Source organism: Plectropomus leopardus, chromosome 20 (genome assembly GCF_008729295.1).
Source record: "Plectropomus leopardus isolate mb chromosome 20, YSFRI_Pleo_2.0, whole genome shotgun sequence".
NCBI lineage: Eukaryota > Metazoa > Chordata > Actinopteri > Perciformes > Serranidae > Plectropomus > Plectropomus leopardus.
Window position 1 is genome coordinate 15,044,394 of NC_056482.1, and position 22,474 is coordinate 15,066,867.

Genomic DNA, 22,474 nt, shown 5'->3' on the forward strand with positions numbered 1-22,474 from the left:
CCAGCAGCTCTCACTCTGCCTGTCAAGCGACACGATGAGCTCCTCTCTCCCTAAAAGCGACTCCACTACTTCTCTGCTCAGATCCTCGGGGCTCAACCGCAGGTCCGCGCACCCGAGTAGCGGTCCACGCGATCACCGGAGCCACCGCGCTCACCATCATCCCACCGGAGGCAGCGATGATGCACACTGGCCCGAGGACTGCGAGACGAGCGCGCGGAGACCTCTCTGTCAACCAAGACATGCAGACTCTCGAGGTGATCACCGCGTGCAGAAGAGCCACTCTCACCGGCAGGCGAGCGTCCCGGATGACGGTTACGCTCAGGAGGATGTGAGACACAGGACGAGTCGGCATCAGAAAGAGCGCAGCAAGTCCACTAGGTCCAAACACTCTCATCATCACCACGACTCCTCTCGAGGCGAGCCGCCTCCTGCAGGGCATCACCAGAGCGGCGCCCAGCAGGACAGGAGGACCTCTCCAACCCCGTCTTATCCAAAACAACCGGACGATGCGGCTTTCTTCTTCGAGCCCAGAGAAAGAGTCATCACCGGGTCCTCCTCCAGCCTCAGCTCCGACCCACTTGCGACCAGCGCACCTGTCAAGCCCGCATCCAGCCGCACATCCAAAAGACTGAGCGCAACCGCGTCTGAATATGACTCTAGTCTGCATCCCATAGTGAAGTCAGTGTTTGGGCAGGTAAGGGGGCATGGAGAGGTCATTAAACTTTTGAAACAGTTGTTCACATGTAAGTTTGTTTGTTGAAATGGAACAAAAAGACGATTTAAACAGCGCTGTCTAAAGCAGAGTTTTGTCTTGTGAGAATCTAGATTCAGACCACTTGGTGGGAATTGAAAGAAAATTGCAATATAAATATAACTAAATTTGAAATCAAATGCAGTTTTCAGTATTTCCTGTAAAAATATTTCAATTTGCTTTTTGATAACACAGGGCAAAACTTTTAGGAATATTGGAAAAGACAATTCGAAGAGAGATAGGGTTGCAGTGAAATACTGGTTTTAAGGTATTCCATATGAAAGTTGATGATTATCATATATCCTGTACATTTGTGCATTTGCAGTTTTGAAAAAATGCAACGGAAAATCTCATCTAAAAAATCTTTTACTTCAGTTATTGTGAAAAGGGAGACTTTTAACACATACTTCCATTGAAAAAAATGGTTTTAAGTCTAAATTGTAGTTATATAATATATGATCAAGCAAAACTGACCCTTCTGTTTTCATTCCTTTATGGGTCATTCTGACTGATTATAATAATAATTATGTAATACTATAAAACAACAGTATTTCCTGAGACAATTATTGTACCATGAAAATCTCATACCATTGCAACCCTAAAAAGAGATCTACCTCCGCGGACAGCTGGGGGAGCAGTTGGAGCCATAGGTGGTGAAAAAAGCATTTGGAAATAAGAAATTGGAATTTTAAAAAGTCCACCAATAAGGGTGTAAATCCACAGGACAAAAATAACCCAGTGCATTATCTAATCTTTACTCTAATTTCAGTATAACATAAGATAACATCATGTCTAAATTTTAAACAAAGCAAAAGTTTGATATTCTGCTTCTTTATTGCCACATTTAGCTGTGAATGCTTACACTAAGTGTATCCCAGCTGCAGAGCCAATTGGTCGACAGCAGGTGGAGGTTCATGGGTGAAATGCAGGTGCCCTCCAGTCACCCGAGGAGATAAAATTGAGCAGATAAAAAATGGATGCACACATTCAGTCCAAATCTGGCCCCTCTATGTATCTGGTATCCATCAGTTTGATGATAGGGGGGGCTGTAGTCTGTCATGCATCCCAATATGAATACAGCCGCTTTCATTGTGCCTGTCACCTGAGCAACAGCAAGGGGATCAACTTTCCCGCTGTGTGGAAAACTTGTCAATGATGAGAGCTTGTCACTCACACATGCACACACGCACACATAGGTAAGTATGCTGATACACACTGAGGTGAGTTTTTCTATGCATCAACAGCAAATAAAGGGTGTATCTCTTCTTCCCTGCATCACCCATTCACCTACTAATACATTTGCTACACTTCTTCTCCTGTGACTTCAACACATTGTGCAGTTGTACAGCATAGCAAGCTGTCTGTTCCCTTCTTTTCTTGTTTCATTGAAATCCTTTTCTCTGCGTTGATGATAAAAAGCTCAAGAGGAGACAATTACCTCCCCGAACACTAATGTGTTCCAGAAATAACTCCTCTCAATCCAGGCCAGAGCTTCAATCAGTCTTAGGGGTTCCAGTGAGGCAAAATCCATGCAGTGGTGTGCTATAAAAAAGTCTCTGGAGCTGCTGACGTGTGTGGAAATAGCAGATGTTTTGTCATATAAATAATCTCTTATGTATTTCACATGAAATTCATAGAGTTTTTTTGGCAACAGTGAGCATTTTTATGGTGTTGATTTATATTTGAATAGCTATTGTGGCAAATGTTGCAGCTCTGGATGTGTTTTGTGGAGAGGAATTAGAACAAATATCAGGATTACTCAGATATCAGCTTACATTAAAAACATCACATCAAAAAGTTCAGCCACTCAGCGATGATCAATGTTTATATTGTGACTAAATCATCACGTTTTTTAAAGAGGACAAGTTTGTTTTCTGTGTTGTCACTGTGAAGTCATCATCTGTCAATAGTCAAAGACGATTTCTGAGCTGACGCCGGTGCACATCAGTGTGAAAGGATGAAAGATGTATGTGTGAGACTGAAAAAAAAATGATGGTAGAGGCATTTTTTTTTGCACCTTCTCAGTATCTTACCCAAGCTATTTCATTCAAGTGACCGCACATGCCTTTAATGCTTCTTGAATAGCTGTGGCAGCACAACACTGAATGCAGGGTGAGATATTACACACTGCAAAGTCTTCCATTTCACATTTTCTTACGTAACATCAAGATCTGCATACAATCCCAACAGAACTCTGCCAGTGAAGGAAGCTAAAAATAGACCATCAAGACCTGATTACGAGAGACTGGAGGAGGGCAGAGTGTTTTTTTGTTGTTGTCTTGGTTAAAAAAAAAATCAGCTCTTTTGGCAAACATGCTTCCTGACAGGGCAAATTTGAGAATAAAAGAGCAAGTTTCCGGCATGTGCTGTCATGTTTCTCTGAGCTACCAATTTATAATCCACGCTTTCATATTCATAAGATGAATCATGATTGCAAAAAAAGGCTAGTGTGGGGGTTAGACTAAGGACAAATGTGAGATGTGTTAATGTGTTTTGCAGCCTGATGGATACAGATATGTCATGATACAATGATTTGTTTGGTAAAATATATATTTAATGTGAAAATGTATATGTTTAAATAAGAAGAGAAGGCAAAGAACGACTTAACAAGGTGCAAAAATTAGCCAAAAAAAAAGACACAAGAAAAAATACCTTAAAATAGGCAAAAGGAGAAAAGTTTAAAAAAAAAAAAAAAAACAAACAAAGCAAGACAATGTAAGCTTGTGAAAGGCATCTTAATGCAGTACAAGGAACTGGATGTCAATCCAGGTTTCAAGGACTTAAAGTATCCAGGTTGTGCCAGACAAGTTGATCAAGGACAGAGCATTTTGTCCTCGCAGAATTTCAGTTTCTATTTTATGATTATCTAATAATCACCACATCCCTCAGCTTTTGTCACCTTTAGTGACCTTGCTCTAAAAAACCCTCACTGGGAATCTAATGCGTCACAGACCTCTTATTTAAAGACATCTGTTATCTGCCCCTGAGAGACTTATTATTGCAGAGATGGTTTTCTTTTCAAATTTAGATAAAAGAGTCTGCGTATTAACCAGCAGAGGGAGCGCGCACTGCTTGCACTAATGGCTCTGAACTCAGAGAGTGTGTGAGCGAGAGATTAACTGTGTGTCACATCAGTGAGACAGGAGAAGTGAAAGGGCAGGAGAAGAAAGTGAAGGAAGCGAGACAATCAGATAAATCAGGAGTTGGAGGAGGACAGAGGATAAATTTGAAAGTGCTGGCAGACCTGATGATTGTTATATAAGACAAAAGGCTCATCAACTCTCACTTCCCTGCTCCCACCTGACAGCGACGGAGACAATGTGAGGAAAGGTCTTACAGCGTAGATTAGCCCTTCACATCCTCACTTGGTTTTCCTGCTCCCATTCTGACACTTCCTGTCTGCCTTTCCTCTTCGTCTTCACTCTTACGAAATCTCCCCCTTTTTTCTGCTGGGGTCACACTGACCTTGACTATGTCTGAGAGGGAGTGAAAAGAAATGAATTACAACAAAAGGCAAAAATGAGTAGAATAAGGAAAAAGAGCTGTGTGGAAATGCAAGAGATGATCGCATTCACCACAGCATATGCCTCCAGTACGTCTAGAGTATAACAGGCTATTTTTAGATGCAGAGGGATATTTTTATATCTGTGCTGGCAGAGAAGGAGGTAGAAAATTCACTCTTTGGTTAAATCCCTTTTTTGAGATGAGGATTAGGCGGTGAAATGTAAAAAGGCTGTGTGCACAACTGCACGTGCTGCAATTTTAAGCACATGCGTGTGATGCTAAATATTCCTGCAGACCTGAGGCTGAGAGGAGAAATCCGGTGAGGGACACAGGACGGGATAAATGAGTCAGAGGAGAAACAACAGAGATTTAATTGACTAAAATAAAATATGTCAATATTTTGTGTCCTGCTGACGCACTAAACATTAAACCTGACTAACTGAACATGAGAAATAACACCAGAATGAAACCAAAAAACCAGAATAATCTGCTCAGCGAATTTAGCCTTCCTGATTTGAATGGATTAATTAACCGCAGGATAAAACTGTGACGTCTCAGCCCAAGCACAAGATGACGCAAGTGTGCATTGTATGTTTTTCCACCGCCCTAGATGTCCTTTGATGATGACAAACAGACACGCACAGAAAAATCTCATGGTCACCCTCTTTATCCCTTTATCGTTGCATCAGAAAATACTGTGATTTAAACTCAGTAGCTTTTGAGAAACCATTGACGTGACTACATTTAATTCCACTTTGCAAATAAATCAGAATTTTGCCTTATAATAGCAAAAGAATGATCTTAAGGTTGATGATAAACGCATGAGTGCTTGATATAACATCAACCCTTTCCTCCCTGTCCTACATCTTTCAGCTCATTGAACTCACTTGATGGCTGTGGATGAAACAGGATTATATTTGACCTCAATGAAAAAGCAAAATAAGTTAGTCATATTTACTCTTGGAATGGGCTTCATGTCTAGTACATGCATATAGATGTCTTTGCATTGTGGATATTTTGCAAAAATCATTGTAAATCTGTATATGATTCTTGGAAAACTGTAGATATTCAGATGAATTTTCTCCAGATGTTGGTGTAAAGTTGTCGGTATGACGTGTATATGTAGTTATGTAAAGTAAATTGTGTGTGAGTGAGAAGGATTGAGGGAGAAGGATACAGCCGAACAGAGAGAGAGATGGGAGAAATGGATCTCATGCCCGTGCACACTATGTATGGTCTGACATTATGAGAGCTGACGGCTCCTGTGTCTGACGTCTGATGTGTTCTGAAGTTCACAATGAGCCTCCGGTGAGAGGCTGGGTGAATCATCCGCAAAACAACACAGAGGAGCCGCAGAGATATTGAATGGGAGCGAGATCTGAAGCGACTTCGGCGTGAATGTGTTTATTGAAATAGCAGAGAATAGGCAAGGTCGAACAGCAGAGGGAAATAAGGATGTTTATCAGGGTTGCAACGGTTGCTGAAGTTACCTCAGGAGTGAATGCTGATGGTAAAAACCTGCAATGAGGATTTCATACTGTGTGCTGTGGTTTGTGGATTCGGACAGTGGTGGGCAAAGCACTCAGATCAGCATCAGTTGTGCTTATTGTTAGTCCTCTTGGATGTTTGACCTTCACTTTGCAGAATGATGTGTGTGCAGAGTGTTACACTAAAAGGCTGTTTTGAAATGCATCTCCTTGAGGGACAAAGTTTCTCTTTGTTAAACTTAAGACGAGTACCAGCATGAATTGGTGTCATCACAATTTGTTTGGAAGCCAGTTCAATATGCAACTTACATAAGCGTGATGTAGCAATTTTTGGCCTCCAGCGCACACACACTGAGAATAGAAGATATTATGCAAAGCATGGAGTTTAAAAGGACAGTTCACCCCTAATCAAAAATACACTTGTTACAGTGGCCCTAAGGGTCAAAACACTACATTTCAGAAAACACAATAACATTGCCAAAAACACTTCAACATTTCCTAAAACACTGCAACATTTCAGAAAACAATTCACCATTTCGGAAAAGAACTGCAACATTTCCAAAAACACTTCAACATTTCCCGAAACACCACAACATTTCACAAAATGATACAGCATTTCCCAAAACAAAACAGCATTTCCTAAAACAAAACAGCATTTCAGAAAACAAATAACTTTTCACAAAACAAAACATTTCCCAAAACACTATTCAAATTTCACAAAATGGTGAGACTCAAAACAGTCGGAAACCACCAGAAGATGAAGTACTTCCGGTGGTACCTACCTGTTCTGGTTTGAGTCTCACCAAATGCTGAAGTGTTTTCTGAAATGCTGAAGTGTTTTCTGAAATGCTGAAGTGTTTTCTGAAGTGTTGTAGTGTTTTGACCTTGATGGCCACTGAATAGTGCTGTTTGCCAATCTGGATTGTTTTGGTTGAATTTTAGAGCAATATATCCTCCTACAATTGTTTGTATGACGTCCCATAAATAAGCACCCCACAAATGACGTTAGGTCCTCAATATAAAGTTACACAGTTAACGTTAAGTTACAGAGGTGAGGTTCAGGCAAGTAAAGTTAGTGTTGTTAGGTTTAGTAAAAGAAATACTGTGACAACATGCTTCAAAATGACTCAGAGTTCATTAAAATTTCACATGGTTCTGAACACCAGTCTTCTGGGGTGTCCTGTATTTTATGACTCCACTCTCCCCCCTTCCCACCCCAACCTGCCTCCAAACAGGACTGCTCAGGACCGCTTCTTTCTTTACTCCCATTAACCCATATGTCACTTGATGGCTGTCTTCTAAAATATGTGGTTTGGTGTCTGCATGAATTAACAGCTCAGTGTTGTGTGAGACATGTCTAGATTTTGGTGCATTAATTATGTAGAAAATAAAGAAATGTAAACAGTGCATGAAAACAGCCTATAATGAAACTCAGTGGATGGAACTAGCGTGTATCTACTGCTAGCTGACTTAGCACAACTGAGCAAGCTGACATTACAGTTCAGAACAAAGTAGACGCCATTAATGTTTACATCATGCATGGTCACAAGCTCTAGCCACTCAATAATGAGTAGATGCACGCTTCATTCTGCGTGGTGATACAGACGATGGGTCTAGTTTGAGTACCTGGATCATGATGGAAAGAGACATTGCTGTTGAGTTTTTCCCCCTTTTTGGGCACCACAAGCTGAGTGCCATCTAAATCCACTAATATATTTTAGAGAAGGCAGACATCTCTACTGCCAATATCTCCAACACTTGACAACTTGCACAGAAATAATTAAGATTGATAAATGGCATTACAGGTAAAAGGAAAGGTGTGTATTTTTGATTTTGGGGTGAACTGACCCTTGAAGTGAAAGTCAAAATACTACAATGTAAAAATTGTAAGAAAATGGACTGAATTCAGAAGATATTACCAGCTAAATACACTTACGGCAAGATTACTTGTGTGTGTGTGTGTGTGTGTGTGTGTGTGTGTGTGTGTGTAAGAGAGAGAGAGAGAGAGGGAGAGAGAGAGCAAGGCTGATACAGGGATCATTTGTTTGCCTGACTGTGTGTTTGCATTTGCACATGTTGGTTTGCATCTGTGGTGGCTCACAATCATTGTGTCATTTTTTGTGTGTGCATATTTTGGCTTTGATCTGAATCTGTGCCCTTCAAGCTAACATGACATTGTGATGCTCCTGTGTGTGTGTGTGTGTGTGTGTGTGTGAGTGTGTGTGTGTGTGAGAGAGAGAGAGAGAGAGAGAGAGCGATGGTTGGATGGTGAGGGAAGAGTGGGGAGAAATGTGGGAGAGTAGGGGGTGAAGAGAGAGCGTGTGTTATATTTTTAGCTCTATAGCCCCACATCCATGTGTGTTTAATCGAGTGTGTGTTTGTGTGTGTGTGCGTGTGTGTCTGTGTGCATGTTTGGATTAGTGTCTCCAGCGTCTTGCTCAGGGGAAGGTAATATGCTTGTCCGAACGAGCTTCTTCTGTCACATTCGCATAGATGGTTTAAAACTGTGGAGTGAGCGAGAGTAGGGGAGAGAGCAGGGGGAAAAGAGCAAGAGACAGACAGACGGACAGAGAGAGAGAGAGAGAGAGAGAGAGAGAGAGAGGAGGGGAGGGAGGGAGGAAAGACACTGTAGGAGAGAGGATGGAATGAATAAGCAATCTTGCTTTTTCTACTCCTAGCACTTGCATCTCGCTCTGATCACATGCATGCTCCCTCTCCCTCGCTTATCTTTGTGTTGTTCTGATCTGTCCTTCGTCCTTGTTTACATATTTCCTCCTTTGTCTCAGTGTCCCTCCCCTCATACCTCCCAGCGTCCTTGCCTCTAGGTCCTCCCTGTCCGTACACTCCTTTGTCCTCTCCCTCCTCTACCTCCTCATGATATTTTTGCTCCTCTCCCTGCCTTTTTTCCCAAATGTCCTCTTACGTTAGCCAGTGACCCACTGAACCCTCTTTCCCTTTCTAATCACTCCTATTCCCATGCATGCCCAGAAACATATGCAAACACACATGCATACACTCACATACAGCCACACTAATACACACACAGTTAGAGAGAAAACATAAAGCAAGGAGGATTTTTCTTTGCAATGGGCAACTCTGTAAAGTCGCTTAAAATTTTCACCAAGAAGGTAAGGTCCGCTCTGCTGTGGTCTCCTTGAATCCCCCTGCATGTTTGTCTCATGGTGTGACCCCGACCTGACCAAAGGCTAGTGACTGGACCCTGTACTGTCTGACTGGCTATTCACTAACAGGCTATCTTGAACTGTTTCCCTGTGTTTTATGTTGGGAGAATAAAGCTTGTGTAGTTTCAGGAGCTTATAGCATTGATTCAGACTTCGCTGACTTCCTTTAAAACTAATTCTGCATGTACTTTATGAATTGAGCTTAGCACGGCGCTACTGTAATCTAATGTGACATTTGCATCTTTCTGTTTACAAGTTCCATCGGTGCTCAATAGTGCATGCTGCATTCCCTAGAAACCCATTTTCGCCTTTTAGACAAGAGGTCAGAGGAGCTGGTTGGTGCTGCTTGTGCTCAACCTGTTGGCTGAGGTGAAGTCGTTGAATTTGGATCATGTCACCGAACATTAGAGTCAGTCAAACACAGTGATGCCACCTTACCAGCCAGCAGAGGATTTCTACCCTGTTGAACCTGCACCTGCGGGACCAGTCAGTGGAAATGTTGCGAACAGGTGTGCTCTCTGAGCTGTATCTGATTCTTTTAGCTCTGGTGTAGAGGCTTTTTAGATGACAACATAAGTGCGCAACGGATGAAGAACACTCAGGAGCGTTTTTGTAAAAGCTCAAGAAGATAACCTTTGCTTGTACAATACATCTCTTACATCTGCTGTCCTCTTCGTGTCAGCTTGAATAGACTCTCAGTGTAGCAGGCAGACGACCCCACAAATAGATTTTTCCTTCATATCAGCAGCTGCACATCCTTGAGGAAGCACAATATGACATGCAACTGTTGATGCCATCTGTGCAAAATGGGTTAGAGTGCTGGAGAACTTCTTGCTTGACTTTTCTTTTTTTCTTTCTGTTTAGTTATATAACTGTGAGAGCGTGGCTTCATAGTACTTTTCTGGCACGATATACCCACAGACAGCCCTGCTCCATGCATCACTTGGTCAGATTACCCAGTGGGCATCCGTTCCTGCAGTGGAGACTGTAGGAATGCATGAACTAGCATTAGGACGAGCATGGTAACAGATGGAGTGTGAAGGTCATTTGTAGAGAATATAATACCCTGTATATTTGCTTGTAGTTTATGTATGCGTATATATTATTCATGGCATATGCATGTAGATGTCTTACTGTAAAAAGCAGCTGGAGACGAGGAGTCGTTCGTGTCTGAGAGATTAAAAGCAGCAGCAAAAACAGTCCCTTGGTAATTCGCTGTGACAGTGAATCCACTCGCTTTTATCTGGATCTTCCTCCACTGAGTTGGATATTACATGGCGGTAATTGAGGACTTGACCGACATTATTGTGTTTTATGAGTGAGAGGAGATGTAACTGCTTTTGCATGATAAAAATGTGCAGTAGAAATCAGAGTCCTTTTTCTGATAGGCTCGTTTTTAGCATCAGATTAGGCTGCTAGCTCCTCTAATTTAAATATTACTCAGCAATGGTTGGACCGCATTTGAATTTATTTAGACAAAGTTATTTTTGTTCAGTAGCAGGCAGCGATTGCCCATTTTTAATTAACCTGTAGCTGTCTGTAATTGGGATGACTGCTGTTTTGCCCCTTGGATGGTTGGCTAATGGGTGATTATAATGGAATGGCTGGCTAAACTTTAGCCTCGTCTTCTGGACAACATAGTTATTTTGTAATATGCACAAAAAAGTCTTATTATCCCAGCATGATTCACTGTGTCATCAACCCTTTAAACTCCTACCCAGCAGATGCTGTACTACCACTATTACTACTAACACATTTAGACTGTGTTATTACTTGGAGTCATGATGCTGTCAGATGTGTACTCGTGGACTCTGCTGTTTCTTACTTTCGACAAGTTTTGTCTTAGATGATTTTTCTGCATTTTTCAACTTGCGTCCTATTATTGTAGCTTGGCCATTGTTGCTATCAGTTATTATAATGTTGTACCCAATATCAGTGTTAAGATTTTGGACCACGGCAACATTGCTACAACAGATGGATTGGTCTGCAAATTAAGTTACAACATACAGTTTGGTTAATATTTTACTCTTTACCTCAATGTTCTCTTCCGAATAAGTACAGCTAATCTTGGGCTTTCTTTAAAAAGTGTTATTGTTGGGATGTTGTTGTTTTCCCCCTATCTCTACAATGACTTTGGTGAGTAAATGTTATCATACTTTTAAGAGAGGATGGTCAGTAGTGCAAAACTAGGAGAACTTTTTTTTTAATATAGCCTACTGTTATTATCCCTTAAGGAAAGAGAATTGAAGACTGTAAAAAAGAAAAAAAAAAGATTAAAGTCTGGGTAAAGTAAAATCAGAGATTTCTATCATTATGTCAGGAAATGTTTGTTGAAAACGTGAAAAGACTGGGAACTACATAGCACTAAATTGCGGATAGACCACTGCTCAGTGCTTTCGGTGTGTATGCTATGCTAATGTTAGCTGCTATTAGCTGCTGATTGAGAGTATGTCTTCGTTTCAGCTCCTCAGAGAATACTGCTTATGTTTTTTTAACATTTTAAAACATAATTTTTATGGCTGTCAGCGTAAATGCATTAATCGCGATGTGACTGAAGTTCATATACAGCCGACAGCCGATGTTCCTGTCTTTAAGAGGCTGTACTGGGCTGAGTTTTAAAACTACAGTGATGATACTGATATCATCTGAAAGTAGAAGACTTAAGGAATCCAGGTACCCAACATGTCATGCTAGCTTGTCAGGAAGGGGGCTAAATGATGCTCCAAAGTTAGGCTAAATTTCGAGGATGGAAAATGGCATGGCCATTCTCACAGGGGTCCCTCGACCTCTGACTTCAAGATATCTGAATGAAAATGGGTTGTATGTGTATCCACGAGTCTCCCCTTTAAAGATACGTCGGCTTTGTGCTACTCCCATGCACGTTTTTGCAGTCATAGGATTTCTGATCAAGAAAGAATTGCTTCAACTTGTCAATATGGACTTCAAAACAGGTTTTAAATGCAAAATAAAGGAATTGAAAACATGATTTAAAAAATGTGATTAATCACAATAAACTATGGAAATTCTGTGATTAACTGTGATTTCTAAAATTAATTGTCTGACAGTCCTAATGATTTTTTAAATCCTTAAAATTAGGATTGGGGGTTTAAAACAAACTTTTCTGAGATGGGACAAACTTAGAACGCATTTTTATTTCTGCTTTATCCAGACTTTAAAGAGCACTTATGCCAGGCTTGGGCGCATCTTTTTTTTCTGCGCATTAGACTCCACTTTTGACATTAATACATGATACAGAGGCTTGGTAGTGTTTTGTTGTGCAGAGTTGTGACCTGCAGGACAGATTCATGAATGGCATCGGTTGCTCTTGTCATGACAAATTACAACCTTTTCCCTCTGACTGAGGTGCTCTCCTCCATCATGACTGCCCTGACTCCACACCTCTCTATGACTGACAGACATATGTCTGTCACACCCTCCATCCCACCTCCGTGTTGACTCCTTGTTGACTCCATGCTGCGACAATCTGAGTCACGGTCTCTACCCCTGTCTTTGCCTCTGCCCCCATGCCCCATGGTCCAGGACCAAAAGAAGAACTACAAAGCAGTGCAGTCCTGTGAGGAGGGGGGCTCTGGGGGGGCCTATCTTGAGCCGCTAGTGGCCCTGGCCCAGAACGGAGCCAACATGCACAATGTACTGGGGCCTGCGTGCATCTTTCTACGCAAGGGCTTCGCTGAGAGCCGGCAGGCTGTACGTAAGTCCAGACAATAACATGTGCATGCATGCCGAGAGTTTAGCAACACAGTGTATGCCAAATAACAAAACATGTGATGAATGTGTGTATTGATCACCTCTCATTGGAACGTCAGCACTTACAGCATGGAAATGAGCGTGATGGAAACGAGAAGATGGTATTTTTAGAATATGAGATCTTTTTTAGTCTTCAAGTCCTCTTAATAACTAAAATGCTGAATGAAAGGGTGTGCGTGTGTCTGGTTGTTTATGCATGAGGCTGCATTACTCATAAACACTGGTGGACATTTTAAGCAGGTCGGAGGATTATTAAAGCCGGGTTGTTGTGATGGCAGAAATGCTCCCTACATGACTTTTATCTATCTTCGTGTGTTTGCAGCAGTGACAACATGAGTCAGGGTCTTATTATTAAAGAAAACAGTGCTGCTGAAATCCTCGGTGTAAACGGCCGCTGTTTTACTGACTGCTCTGATGACAGGCTCTTCCATGGCTGTTCATAATGGATGCAGGGGTTCAGATTGAGTCATTTTAATCCAATAGTCCAAAAAATAAAGGAACTGTTATGATTTTGCATCTTTCTTATTTTTTTCTGCATCCTCATCTTTATCTTGTCTATTTTATGTTCATCCCAACACCTAATTCATTATTTTTCATCAGGGTGTCACAGAGTGCCAAGAGTCTGCATGATTTCTTCAGCAGGCAATAATCTCTTCCTGTCTGTCTGGAAGGAAACCTGCAGACTCTTGGCACTCTGCGGCACATATACCTGCAGTTTCTTATTTTTTTAACAGCATCATATTGTGCTGCGTTTTGGCATAGTTTTTAAAAATAGCACTGTTTGGATCCTAACTTTGCGCTGTGATCCTTCACAGGACCGAGAGCTGAGGCCCGAAGAAATGGATGGTATGTCACATTTCAGAGAAATAAAGACTCACTGTAAAATCTGACAAGTTGATCTTACTGAAAGTAATCTTAGAAACCACTTGCCTTGAAAATGAAATGAAATAATACTATAAAATCTTGGTTATTCTTATTCTTTAATTGTTAGGTTTACTTGAAATTTTGTTGTATTTACTTAAGAAGTAAAATGGCTTTGTTCTGCGTTGTGTTTGGAACTTCAGTAAACCAAGTTAGTCTGCCTTAACTTGAACATGACAAAGAGGATTTTGCCAATTATGTAGTTAGGAGATCTTTGAGTTCTGTTTTCTCAATATGTTTAAGAATATACACATATTATTGACTGGTATGCAATGGGCAGAATATTGATACATAGCACAGTAAACAGTTTACTGAAGTTGCTAAAGCTTGGAAAGATTTATTTAATTAATTAAACTTGTCATTTTTAAGTTGAAACAACTTTACAAAACCAGTTAAATATAACTATATTTATTAAAATAGCTTAACCATTAGCAATAAAGTAAACAAATTAAGATTAATACACATATTTACTTACATTTTTTAAGGTGATTGGTTTTCTAGATTTTTTTTGTAAATCAACTTGTCAGATTTTACAGTGCAGCAAAATTTTCACAAATTTTCAAATATGTTTCTGACATTTTGAACCCTGTCTCTTTCGTTTTCAGAGCTGCGTGAGGCATTCAAGGAGTTCGACAAAGACAAAGATGGGTTCATTGGCTGTAAAGACTTGGGGAACTGCATGAGAACTATGGGCTATATGCCAACAGAGATGGAGCTGATAGAACTGAGCCAGCAGATCAACATGAATTGTAAGTAAAACTGTCTGTGTGTGTATATGCGGGCATGCCTATGCATGATTTTTCCTATTTCAAATGCTTATTTATCATCACTGCAGAATGTTTGAGTTCAGTATTATTCAGCCACTTTAAAGGAGCAGTGTGTAGGATTTAGTGGTATCTAGTCATGAGAATTTAAGATTCCTTAAGTGTCCATTGTTCAGGAGGTTTTTACCAGTAGCTAAAGTATCTGCAGTGGGCTCCTCCTCTCCAAAACAACCTAATGATATAAACTGGTAAAAACACTGAATAGAGTATTTTGTTTTTCTGATGCTGTTTGGGTAAATGGACATAGGCTGTTAACTACAGAGATCGACGCAAAAACCTGAATACACAAATTGCTGTATCAAGAGCCAGTCTTTGGTATGTCCATTCTGGGCTACTGTTAAAAACATGTTGGACCTGTGGAGGAGGAATTGCTCCGTATGTAGCTGTAAATGACTCACTCTAAAACCCAATCATTCTTATATTTATAAACTAATGAAAATACAATTATGAATAATAAATACCATTTATGCCAAAATATCTCCCTAAATCCTACACACTGGACCTTTAAATAGAAGAAATAAAGTAGTAAGTCTTGTCATTTTTGTCCCTGAAGTTTAACCCAGGTTCCTCTTTTCAATCTGTCCAACAGTGGGAGGACATGTTGACTTTGAGGACTTTGTTGAACTCATGGGGCCCAAACTTCTGGCCGAAACTGCAGACATGATTGGGGTGAAAGAGCTGAGAGATGCATTCAAGGAGGTGAGGAGAGACAAAATTGCAAACCCGGCGAGTTGACAGCATTGCGTAGAGCAGTGGTTCCCAACTGGTCCAGCCATCAGTCCAGATTACTCCTTAGTCATCAGTTTACAACACAGTGAAATGAAACATATTGGTAAGGTCTATACTTCAAAATAAAGTTTTTTTTACAAACTTGAGATGTTCATAAGTCACTTGTGATCCATTCAGAATGGATCCATGACCTACTTTTGTACCACGACCCATCAGTTGGGAACAACTGGTGTAAAGGTTATCTTCGAGTGACACCGACACCTTAAAGAGAGAATATAGGAAATTACAGAAATGGCACACACACCATTGGAAAAACAAACCAAGAGACTTTAGGTCAGATAAAAGAGGCAAAAATATTGAGTCAGCCAGTGTTTTGGTAATTTAGTGATGCTGAGAGGGATATATGGAAGAAAACGGGAAAAAAAGAGATTTTCTTATAGAATTTTATGATTCTGTTCTCATTGTCTTTTGTTTATTTGCGTCTTTTCCTCAGTTTGACACAAACGGTGACGGCCAGATCAGCACAGCGGAACTTAGAGAAGCAATGAAAAAACTTTTAGGACAGCAGGTACAGAGTCTGTCCCCCTCTCTGTAGCTCTACGTCAATCATGGTGTCTGTCTGAATCTAATCTGTTTACTTGTCTTGCATCTTGTCTGAGACTGTGCTGAGGACATTCACACCTTCCCCACATCCTGACTTTTTCAGGTTGGACACAGAGACCTGGAGGACATCCTACGAGACATCGACCTTAACGGAGACGGGCATGTAGACTTTGAAGGTAAAGAATCTCATGCAGTGTTCAACACTATGCAATTCATACAGCATTTCACTGTGTGCAGAGGCTGGCAGTCAAACATGCGCACACTACACCTGTGTCTACTGGTGTCTTTCTATTGCCATCATTTTGTCTCTCTAAACCTTTGAAACCTGGATCGACATCAGTTTTCTTGGGCTGTCCTCAGACACCTGTCACAAGCAATGTAACCCCTTAAAATCTGAGCAATTTAGTTTGATTTATTGGAAAAAAAAAAAACATGGGAAAAAGGCAATGACCAACAAGAAATGTCCTATGAGACAAGAAAATGACCTTAAAATTTGTAGTAAAATATATTTAATATTTAAAATCACTACAATTTTTATTTCAGACTTATGTTAAAATACATTTTAGCCCTTCCTTGGATTGCATTTTTGTATGTCTTCTCTTCTTCTCTTCTTTTTTTACCTATTTTCTGACCATTTTCTTGCAAAGTTTCTGACAAATTTCTTACTGATTTTTTGCCATGTGTTGTTAGGTTGCAAGTTGGTCATTGCCTTCTCTTAGAGTAAAATCCCAACATGTGTGCTGATATTTCAGTGAGGAGGAGATGAAGGCTGTAGGTCTGTCTATCAGATAATCTCCCCACAGGATTATGGCACCTCATAGATAACCCACAGAGAAAAAGATGCAAACAGGCTGTCAGCGATGAAAATATCAGAAAGGGCTGCTGTTTTCAGTAGCTTAATACTTCAACATAATTTCACTTTTTCCTGCATTTTACATTCAATCCATCACCAATGATGTCCAAGCAACATTTGATCTCACAAGACCAAAAAAGAAAGTGTACCCTTGGATTCCTAGAACTCATGCAGATCATCGTGATCATAATTATTGTGATTTTTGAGATGTGATGTGTGGCAGAAAAGGACCAAGTCTTGTCCACTGTTAAAAAGTGTGCATAAATTAATGCATAACACAGGAATTCTGTTTGGATCTATAATTGGATTTAATTTTACTAAGCAATACAGTGAGGAAAAAAAGATACAAATGTTTAATTTTCTTGCATTAAAACATACTTAATAGCATTCTGTCATGCAGATTTGTGATTTTGATTTTGGTTTTGTTTATGTGCACCTGACTCATTTTACACAACTCAGTTTTTGCTCTCCATCTAACTCCTTATAGGGAAATATCTGACTCTTTAGCTGCTAAATGCTACACTATGTACAACAGCTCGTTGCTAACCGTGTCTGTTTGGTGCTAGGTAGAGTATAGTGGGAGATTTTTTACTGAAATAAAAATGATACTATAAAAACAGTAAGAGAGAACCAAAACAGTTAAAAGTTACAAGCTGTAAAACCAAAACAATGAGTTAAAAGATACTAAAATGCTCAGTAGTGGAGAGTAACTGTGGAGTCGAGTGATGATTCCCTTTAGTTTTGTCACTATGAGTGACCGCTTTTTTTACATTACACATTATTTTGTCCATTCGCTCTCATTCCCAGGGCATCATATGTCACTGCTTTGTCATGCCCCTTTGCATACAATATTGACACAAAAGACAGCTTTAAGCACATTTAAAAGACGCACCTGGCTTGACTCTGAGAGGAACTGAGCGAGAGAGTCCATATGGGGCAGCCAAACAAAACAGGACTTTCAGCCAGAAGACCACAGTTTGTGTTTAGTTTGAAACCAGTCAGTGTTGTTTTAATGTAATGTCATGCACTGACATCACTCACATGATTCATTTATGTTACATCACGTAATAAACATACTTATTTTTACCCAAAATATTTTTTTTCTATATCCTGACCAAGAAGTTTTGTTGCCTAAACCTGTCCAGGAACCACTACACAACACTTCACACTCCATGTGTTACATTGCGTTTCCACTCTGAGGCCTGCATTTCACTATCAGCCTAGTAATTTGTGGGTATTTGACATTGAAAAACTAGGAGCAGAACACATGACAGACAAACAGGCTACTACATGTCTGAGATATTGCCGCTGCTCAGCAAGAACAGCAGGTTCAGTAGGTGCTCCATCTTGCATCTTTACAACCCACCAAAACCTCAAAAGCAGAGGTACAAACCTGCAAATCACACGACGAAATATCCATTCGAGCCATTCCATTCATTCAAAGAAACAGTTGTGCTCACTTATGCAGCATTGTATATTTCACTAAATATAGTTTTTAACTGCAAAACAATCTATCCTTTTCTTAATTACCAGAGTTTGTGCGGATGATGTCTCGATGAGCTCCTGACAGAGAGTCGACATGTTAAGAAATGGCATGGATGCTCTGTTGCTATGGGAGGAAGACGAGAGAGACCGGCACAGAGTACAGATGGATTTTGAACTTCTGAACTGTCAATGAACAAGAAAACAAAAACATATCAACCCTGCCCTGAAACTGCCACGCTGAAGCACAAAGGCTGCCGACGACAGCCGGGAGCAACACTGTTGATTATATGCTGCTGCTGTTTCTTAGAGCGTAAACAAAACCAACAGCTGCATTTCTGACTTTTACAAAGTATATTTTTTGAAAAAGCATATTTTCCTTAACAGTAGAATTCACAATAACAAGTCAATAACATTTCTAATGCTGATGAGGCTGTTGATTAAGTTTGAGTTAGTTTGCTCAAACACTATGTTAATAACTGTAGCATTGAAGAAGACACAATCTCAACGACAGCAAACACCCAAACAGTATATTCCTCTAAAGCTGAGGACAGCTTAAGCACAATTATAATATGGCAATATAAAATTATTCAATGTGATCCTGTCAAAGCTGTGTGTTTGTGTACTGTACTGTTTCCCTCCACCCTCTAATGTAAGTTTATAACGTCCCTTAAGGCTCTTGTTAAACCGTGGATAAGGCAAACCGGTATTTGTTTTGTAATTATGTGTAATGTAGCACTGATCTGCTGACTTAAAATAACATTATGCCTGTCTTACTGTGATATATATGTTATCTACAGCGTGCATAAGACTCCTTCAACTGCAAACAACATTGAAGGAATTTTCCTTACAGTGAGTTGCAAATCTTGAATACTGCAATAAGCCTTTTTTTTTTTAATTACATGTATGTTTTATTATCTCTGAATATTACTTTGCATGAATACACACAAGTCATCAAAGTGATAGGTGATCAACGGAGCGTACACATGAAAGAGAGATTCTTTTAATGCTTTAATTTTTTATCAAAGAGCTTCGATAAATGTTTATTGGGGTTTTGTGAGTTCTGAGGTGATTTTACTTCGGTGCAACATTTACATGTTTAACTTCAATACCTCAAGATGAATTGAACAATCAATCATCCATAAACTGCCCCTAGAATAAGCTCTAATACCAGTTTATTCATCCTCGTCGTTTTCTGTATTTGTAAGGAAGCAGCTCCTCTATGGGAAAAAAAAGCCAAAGAGAGTTTACAAAAATATTATTTGAGTCAGTGTAGTAAGTGTTTGCCTTGTGTTTTAGAAATATGATCCATTGGATTATGTTTTCAACATGGCTGTTTGAGATGCCCATTAAACTTCCTGGGGCAGCTAAGTTACTGGTCGACTGTTCATGGATGGACGTGGGGGCTCAGTATATGCATGCTAAAAGGTCAAGATATTCTTCCAAAGGGAAATCTTACTTTGTGATTTTACTTCTTGTCTTAACTGTGTGAAACTATGCATGCAAGAAACAACTGACATTTGTAGCAGAATATATAAAAATAAAGGTTTTTATTGGAACTTGAGCACACAAATGAATATCTGTAAAAAAAAGTGTGTGTTGTCTCAGTGTTGTCAGGACATGAATCTATCCAGACAGTCACTTTGTGGGTACTCCTGTCTTTGCCTGTGGGGACATTTCGGAAGAAAAACAAAGGTTGGTCTCTAAAATGTCAACCAAATCCTCAAAATTTCAAGGTTAATATTTTTTAAAGTAGGGCTTATGCCACAGAGAATTCTCTGTTCTTAAAAAAAAAACAAAAAACAACTACATTTTTCATTTATATTTTCTATTGATGTTTAACTTATGGGTATGTGCTCAATACCATATACACCTTTGGAACCCAGATCACTTTTCTTGTGCTGCGTTCAAGAACTTTTCACAGTATTTAAACCTTTGAATTCGAGGCAAATTGGTTTGATTTCTTCTTCGGAAAGATGGGGGGGAGGCAATGCGTGATTTGGAAGTAAATGTCCTGCAAATTGCAAGATTTCACAGATATAGAAAAAGGTAATTTCCCTGTTGGTTTTGTTTTTTAATTTCCTTTTCCTTTATTTCTTTTTGTGTTACCAATTTTGAGGTAATTTTTTGTAGTTTTTTTTTTTTTTTAAATATATTGCTAATTTGGGGATAATTTCTTCTTTAGTCCCATGTTTTCAAAAGAAATCAAACCAGTTTGCTTAGGTTTCAAATGGTTCATTCTAGCACCAGGCTTATGGGAGACTTGAGCAAAATTAAAAACCTCCTCTCAGAACCATCATAAAAAATATTTGGATTGATGGAAAAAACTGAGCTCTTCAAATCCAGTAAAGTCTGCAGGCAAGACAGGATCAAGTCTGAGATGTTGTGTTTCAAAAGCCAGAATAAAGGAACATTTCAGTGTGATTTTTTTTAAATTAATGATTTTTTTTTTTTAAAGTGGAATGAATAAAAACAAATAAAAACAAATAAAAATGGGGGCAAACCTAATTCTGACATTGGCAAAAATCTTTTTAAGTAGCACAGTGGCAAGTCCTCTGTAGTTTTCTAAAAACACAGGCTTTTTGCTACTAATTAATTATACAGAGTCAAAGCCAACTTGGCTTTTAACAGAAACAACAGACCATCTTCACTCTCATGAGATCCAAATGCATTTTTCAGTATGAATAAAATATTTATCATAACGGATAAAACTTATAATAGCAAGCATGCAGTGTACACAGTAGCAGCAAAAGTTTTAAGACTTAAAACTAAATCAACTAAAAAAATATAACAATCAGAGCCAAGGCAGTCTACTTGTCGAAGCCAAGGGTTACACAATAAACTGGTTACATGAATTTAGTTTGCAGTATTTACATATAAAAGTAATAAGGTAAATATATTGTCTCACTGACAGCCTTCGATGTCCCCTACATTTTGGAAGTTTTTAGTTTTAAATATAAATATATATGAATTCAGACAATTTACTGCCCTTAACATGACCCCTAACAGGGTCCTGTGTTGTGGCATACTTGGTTGGTAAATCAGAAAATCCTAATCTATTCCACCAAAATATCCTTGTCATTGTTTTCTGTGTACACGAAGAAAGAAGGACACTAAAAACATTGTAGCCTACATTTTATTCATTTTATTTCAGTGCAGTAATATAAAAGAACCCTTTGTGATACTATTGCATTTTGCACTAAACAGTTTTTGCAGTGATTATCTCAAAGATTTTATTTTTCATAAAAAACATTCAACATCAGATGGGACCCCTGAGTTCTCCACGCTCGCTTTCCTCTGGGACTTAGATTTTGGGACAGACTCCAGGAAGGAAGAAGCTGTTTCATTCAGGTGCATAAACATCCCTGTAAGTTTTTTTGTAAACTTTCTAGCAGTGGGAACTGTGGGCACTGTGTGATGGGGAGGAGTGCCTCTCACAATTTAAAAAGGCTTGTTTCACGCATTGTTTCAGATGTGATTGAATGATCTGTTGAGCAGTTTATTTTATAACAAAAAATATATATATTATAGCTTCTCTCTTGTTTTTTTAATGCAAAAATCTTAACTAAATCTTCACTAAAGCTCTCAGATAAATGTATAATTAAATAAGAAGGTAGCCTGCAACATTTCCCTCTGAAATGTAATGGGGTAAAAGCTTAAAGTGGCATAAAAAGGGAATACTCAGCTAAGTAGGCTACAAGTAGCTACCTCAAATTTGTACAAGTTAATTTACACTTGAGTAAATATACTTAGTTACACTCCACCACTGGATTACTATAATAAAGTGGACGACACATACTGGAATAAGGTTGGTAAAGTTTAATAGATTTTGGACCACCCCTCTGTAATCAGATTACTGTCCAGCCCACAGCGCAGTGAGGGCTGCCTTTATTGGCCACCTGTTGCCATGGCGACTCTATACAAGTCTGTCTGCAGGTGTAGTTAGCATGTTGCTAACAGCCAGCACTTGTGGCCAGCACAGTGTCAGAGAGCCCCTGGACTTCAGCCTGGACTGTCCAGATGGAGGACTACCTGACCATCTGTCCTCTCAATCCTCCTCCGACACACGACGAGCCTTAAATCCGGAGGACGCCACGATGAGAGTCGTTAGCTGTGGGTCAAAAGTGAGCTTTATTAACCTAGCAGCTCAGTTATGAGCTAGTTAGCATGCTACAAAACAAACTCATCGAAACGTCCTGATAATCAATAACCACCCGAAGGGTAAGTCAGTGTCTCTTTTTGACGTTACAGGCTGCCTCTGCGTGCACTGTAGCCTACTCTGGTGATAAAACGTTAAATATGGAAGACAAGTATTTGTTGTTAAATCATATTCGGTCGGTACAGTTAAATAAATACAACATACATTTTGT

General features: G+C 39.6%; 1 protein-coding gene across 1 annotated transcript; it reads left to right on the forward strand.

Annotated features, from left to right (window-relative positions):
* The first annotated feature begins 9 nt into the window (after positions 1–9).
* On the forward strand, positions 10–18,339 carry cabp1b (calcium binding protein 1b). The gene is made up of 7 exons (XM_042509616.1): positions 10–694; positions 13,508–13,538; positions 14,219–14,362; positions 15,027–15,136; positions 15,660–15,734; positions 15,873–15,945; positions 18,156–18,339. The coding sequence occupies exons 1-7, from the start codon at positions 35–37 to the stop codon at positions 18,179–18,181; spliced, it is 1,119 nt and encodes a 372-aa protein (XP_042365550.1). The 5' UTR covers positions 10–34; the 3' UTR covers positions 18,182–18,339.
* The last annotated feature ends 4,135 nt before the right edge of the window (positions 18,340–22,474 follow it).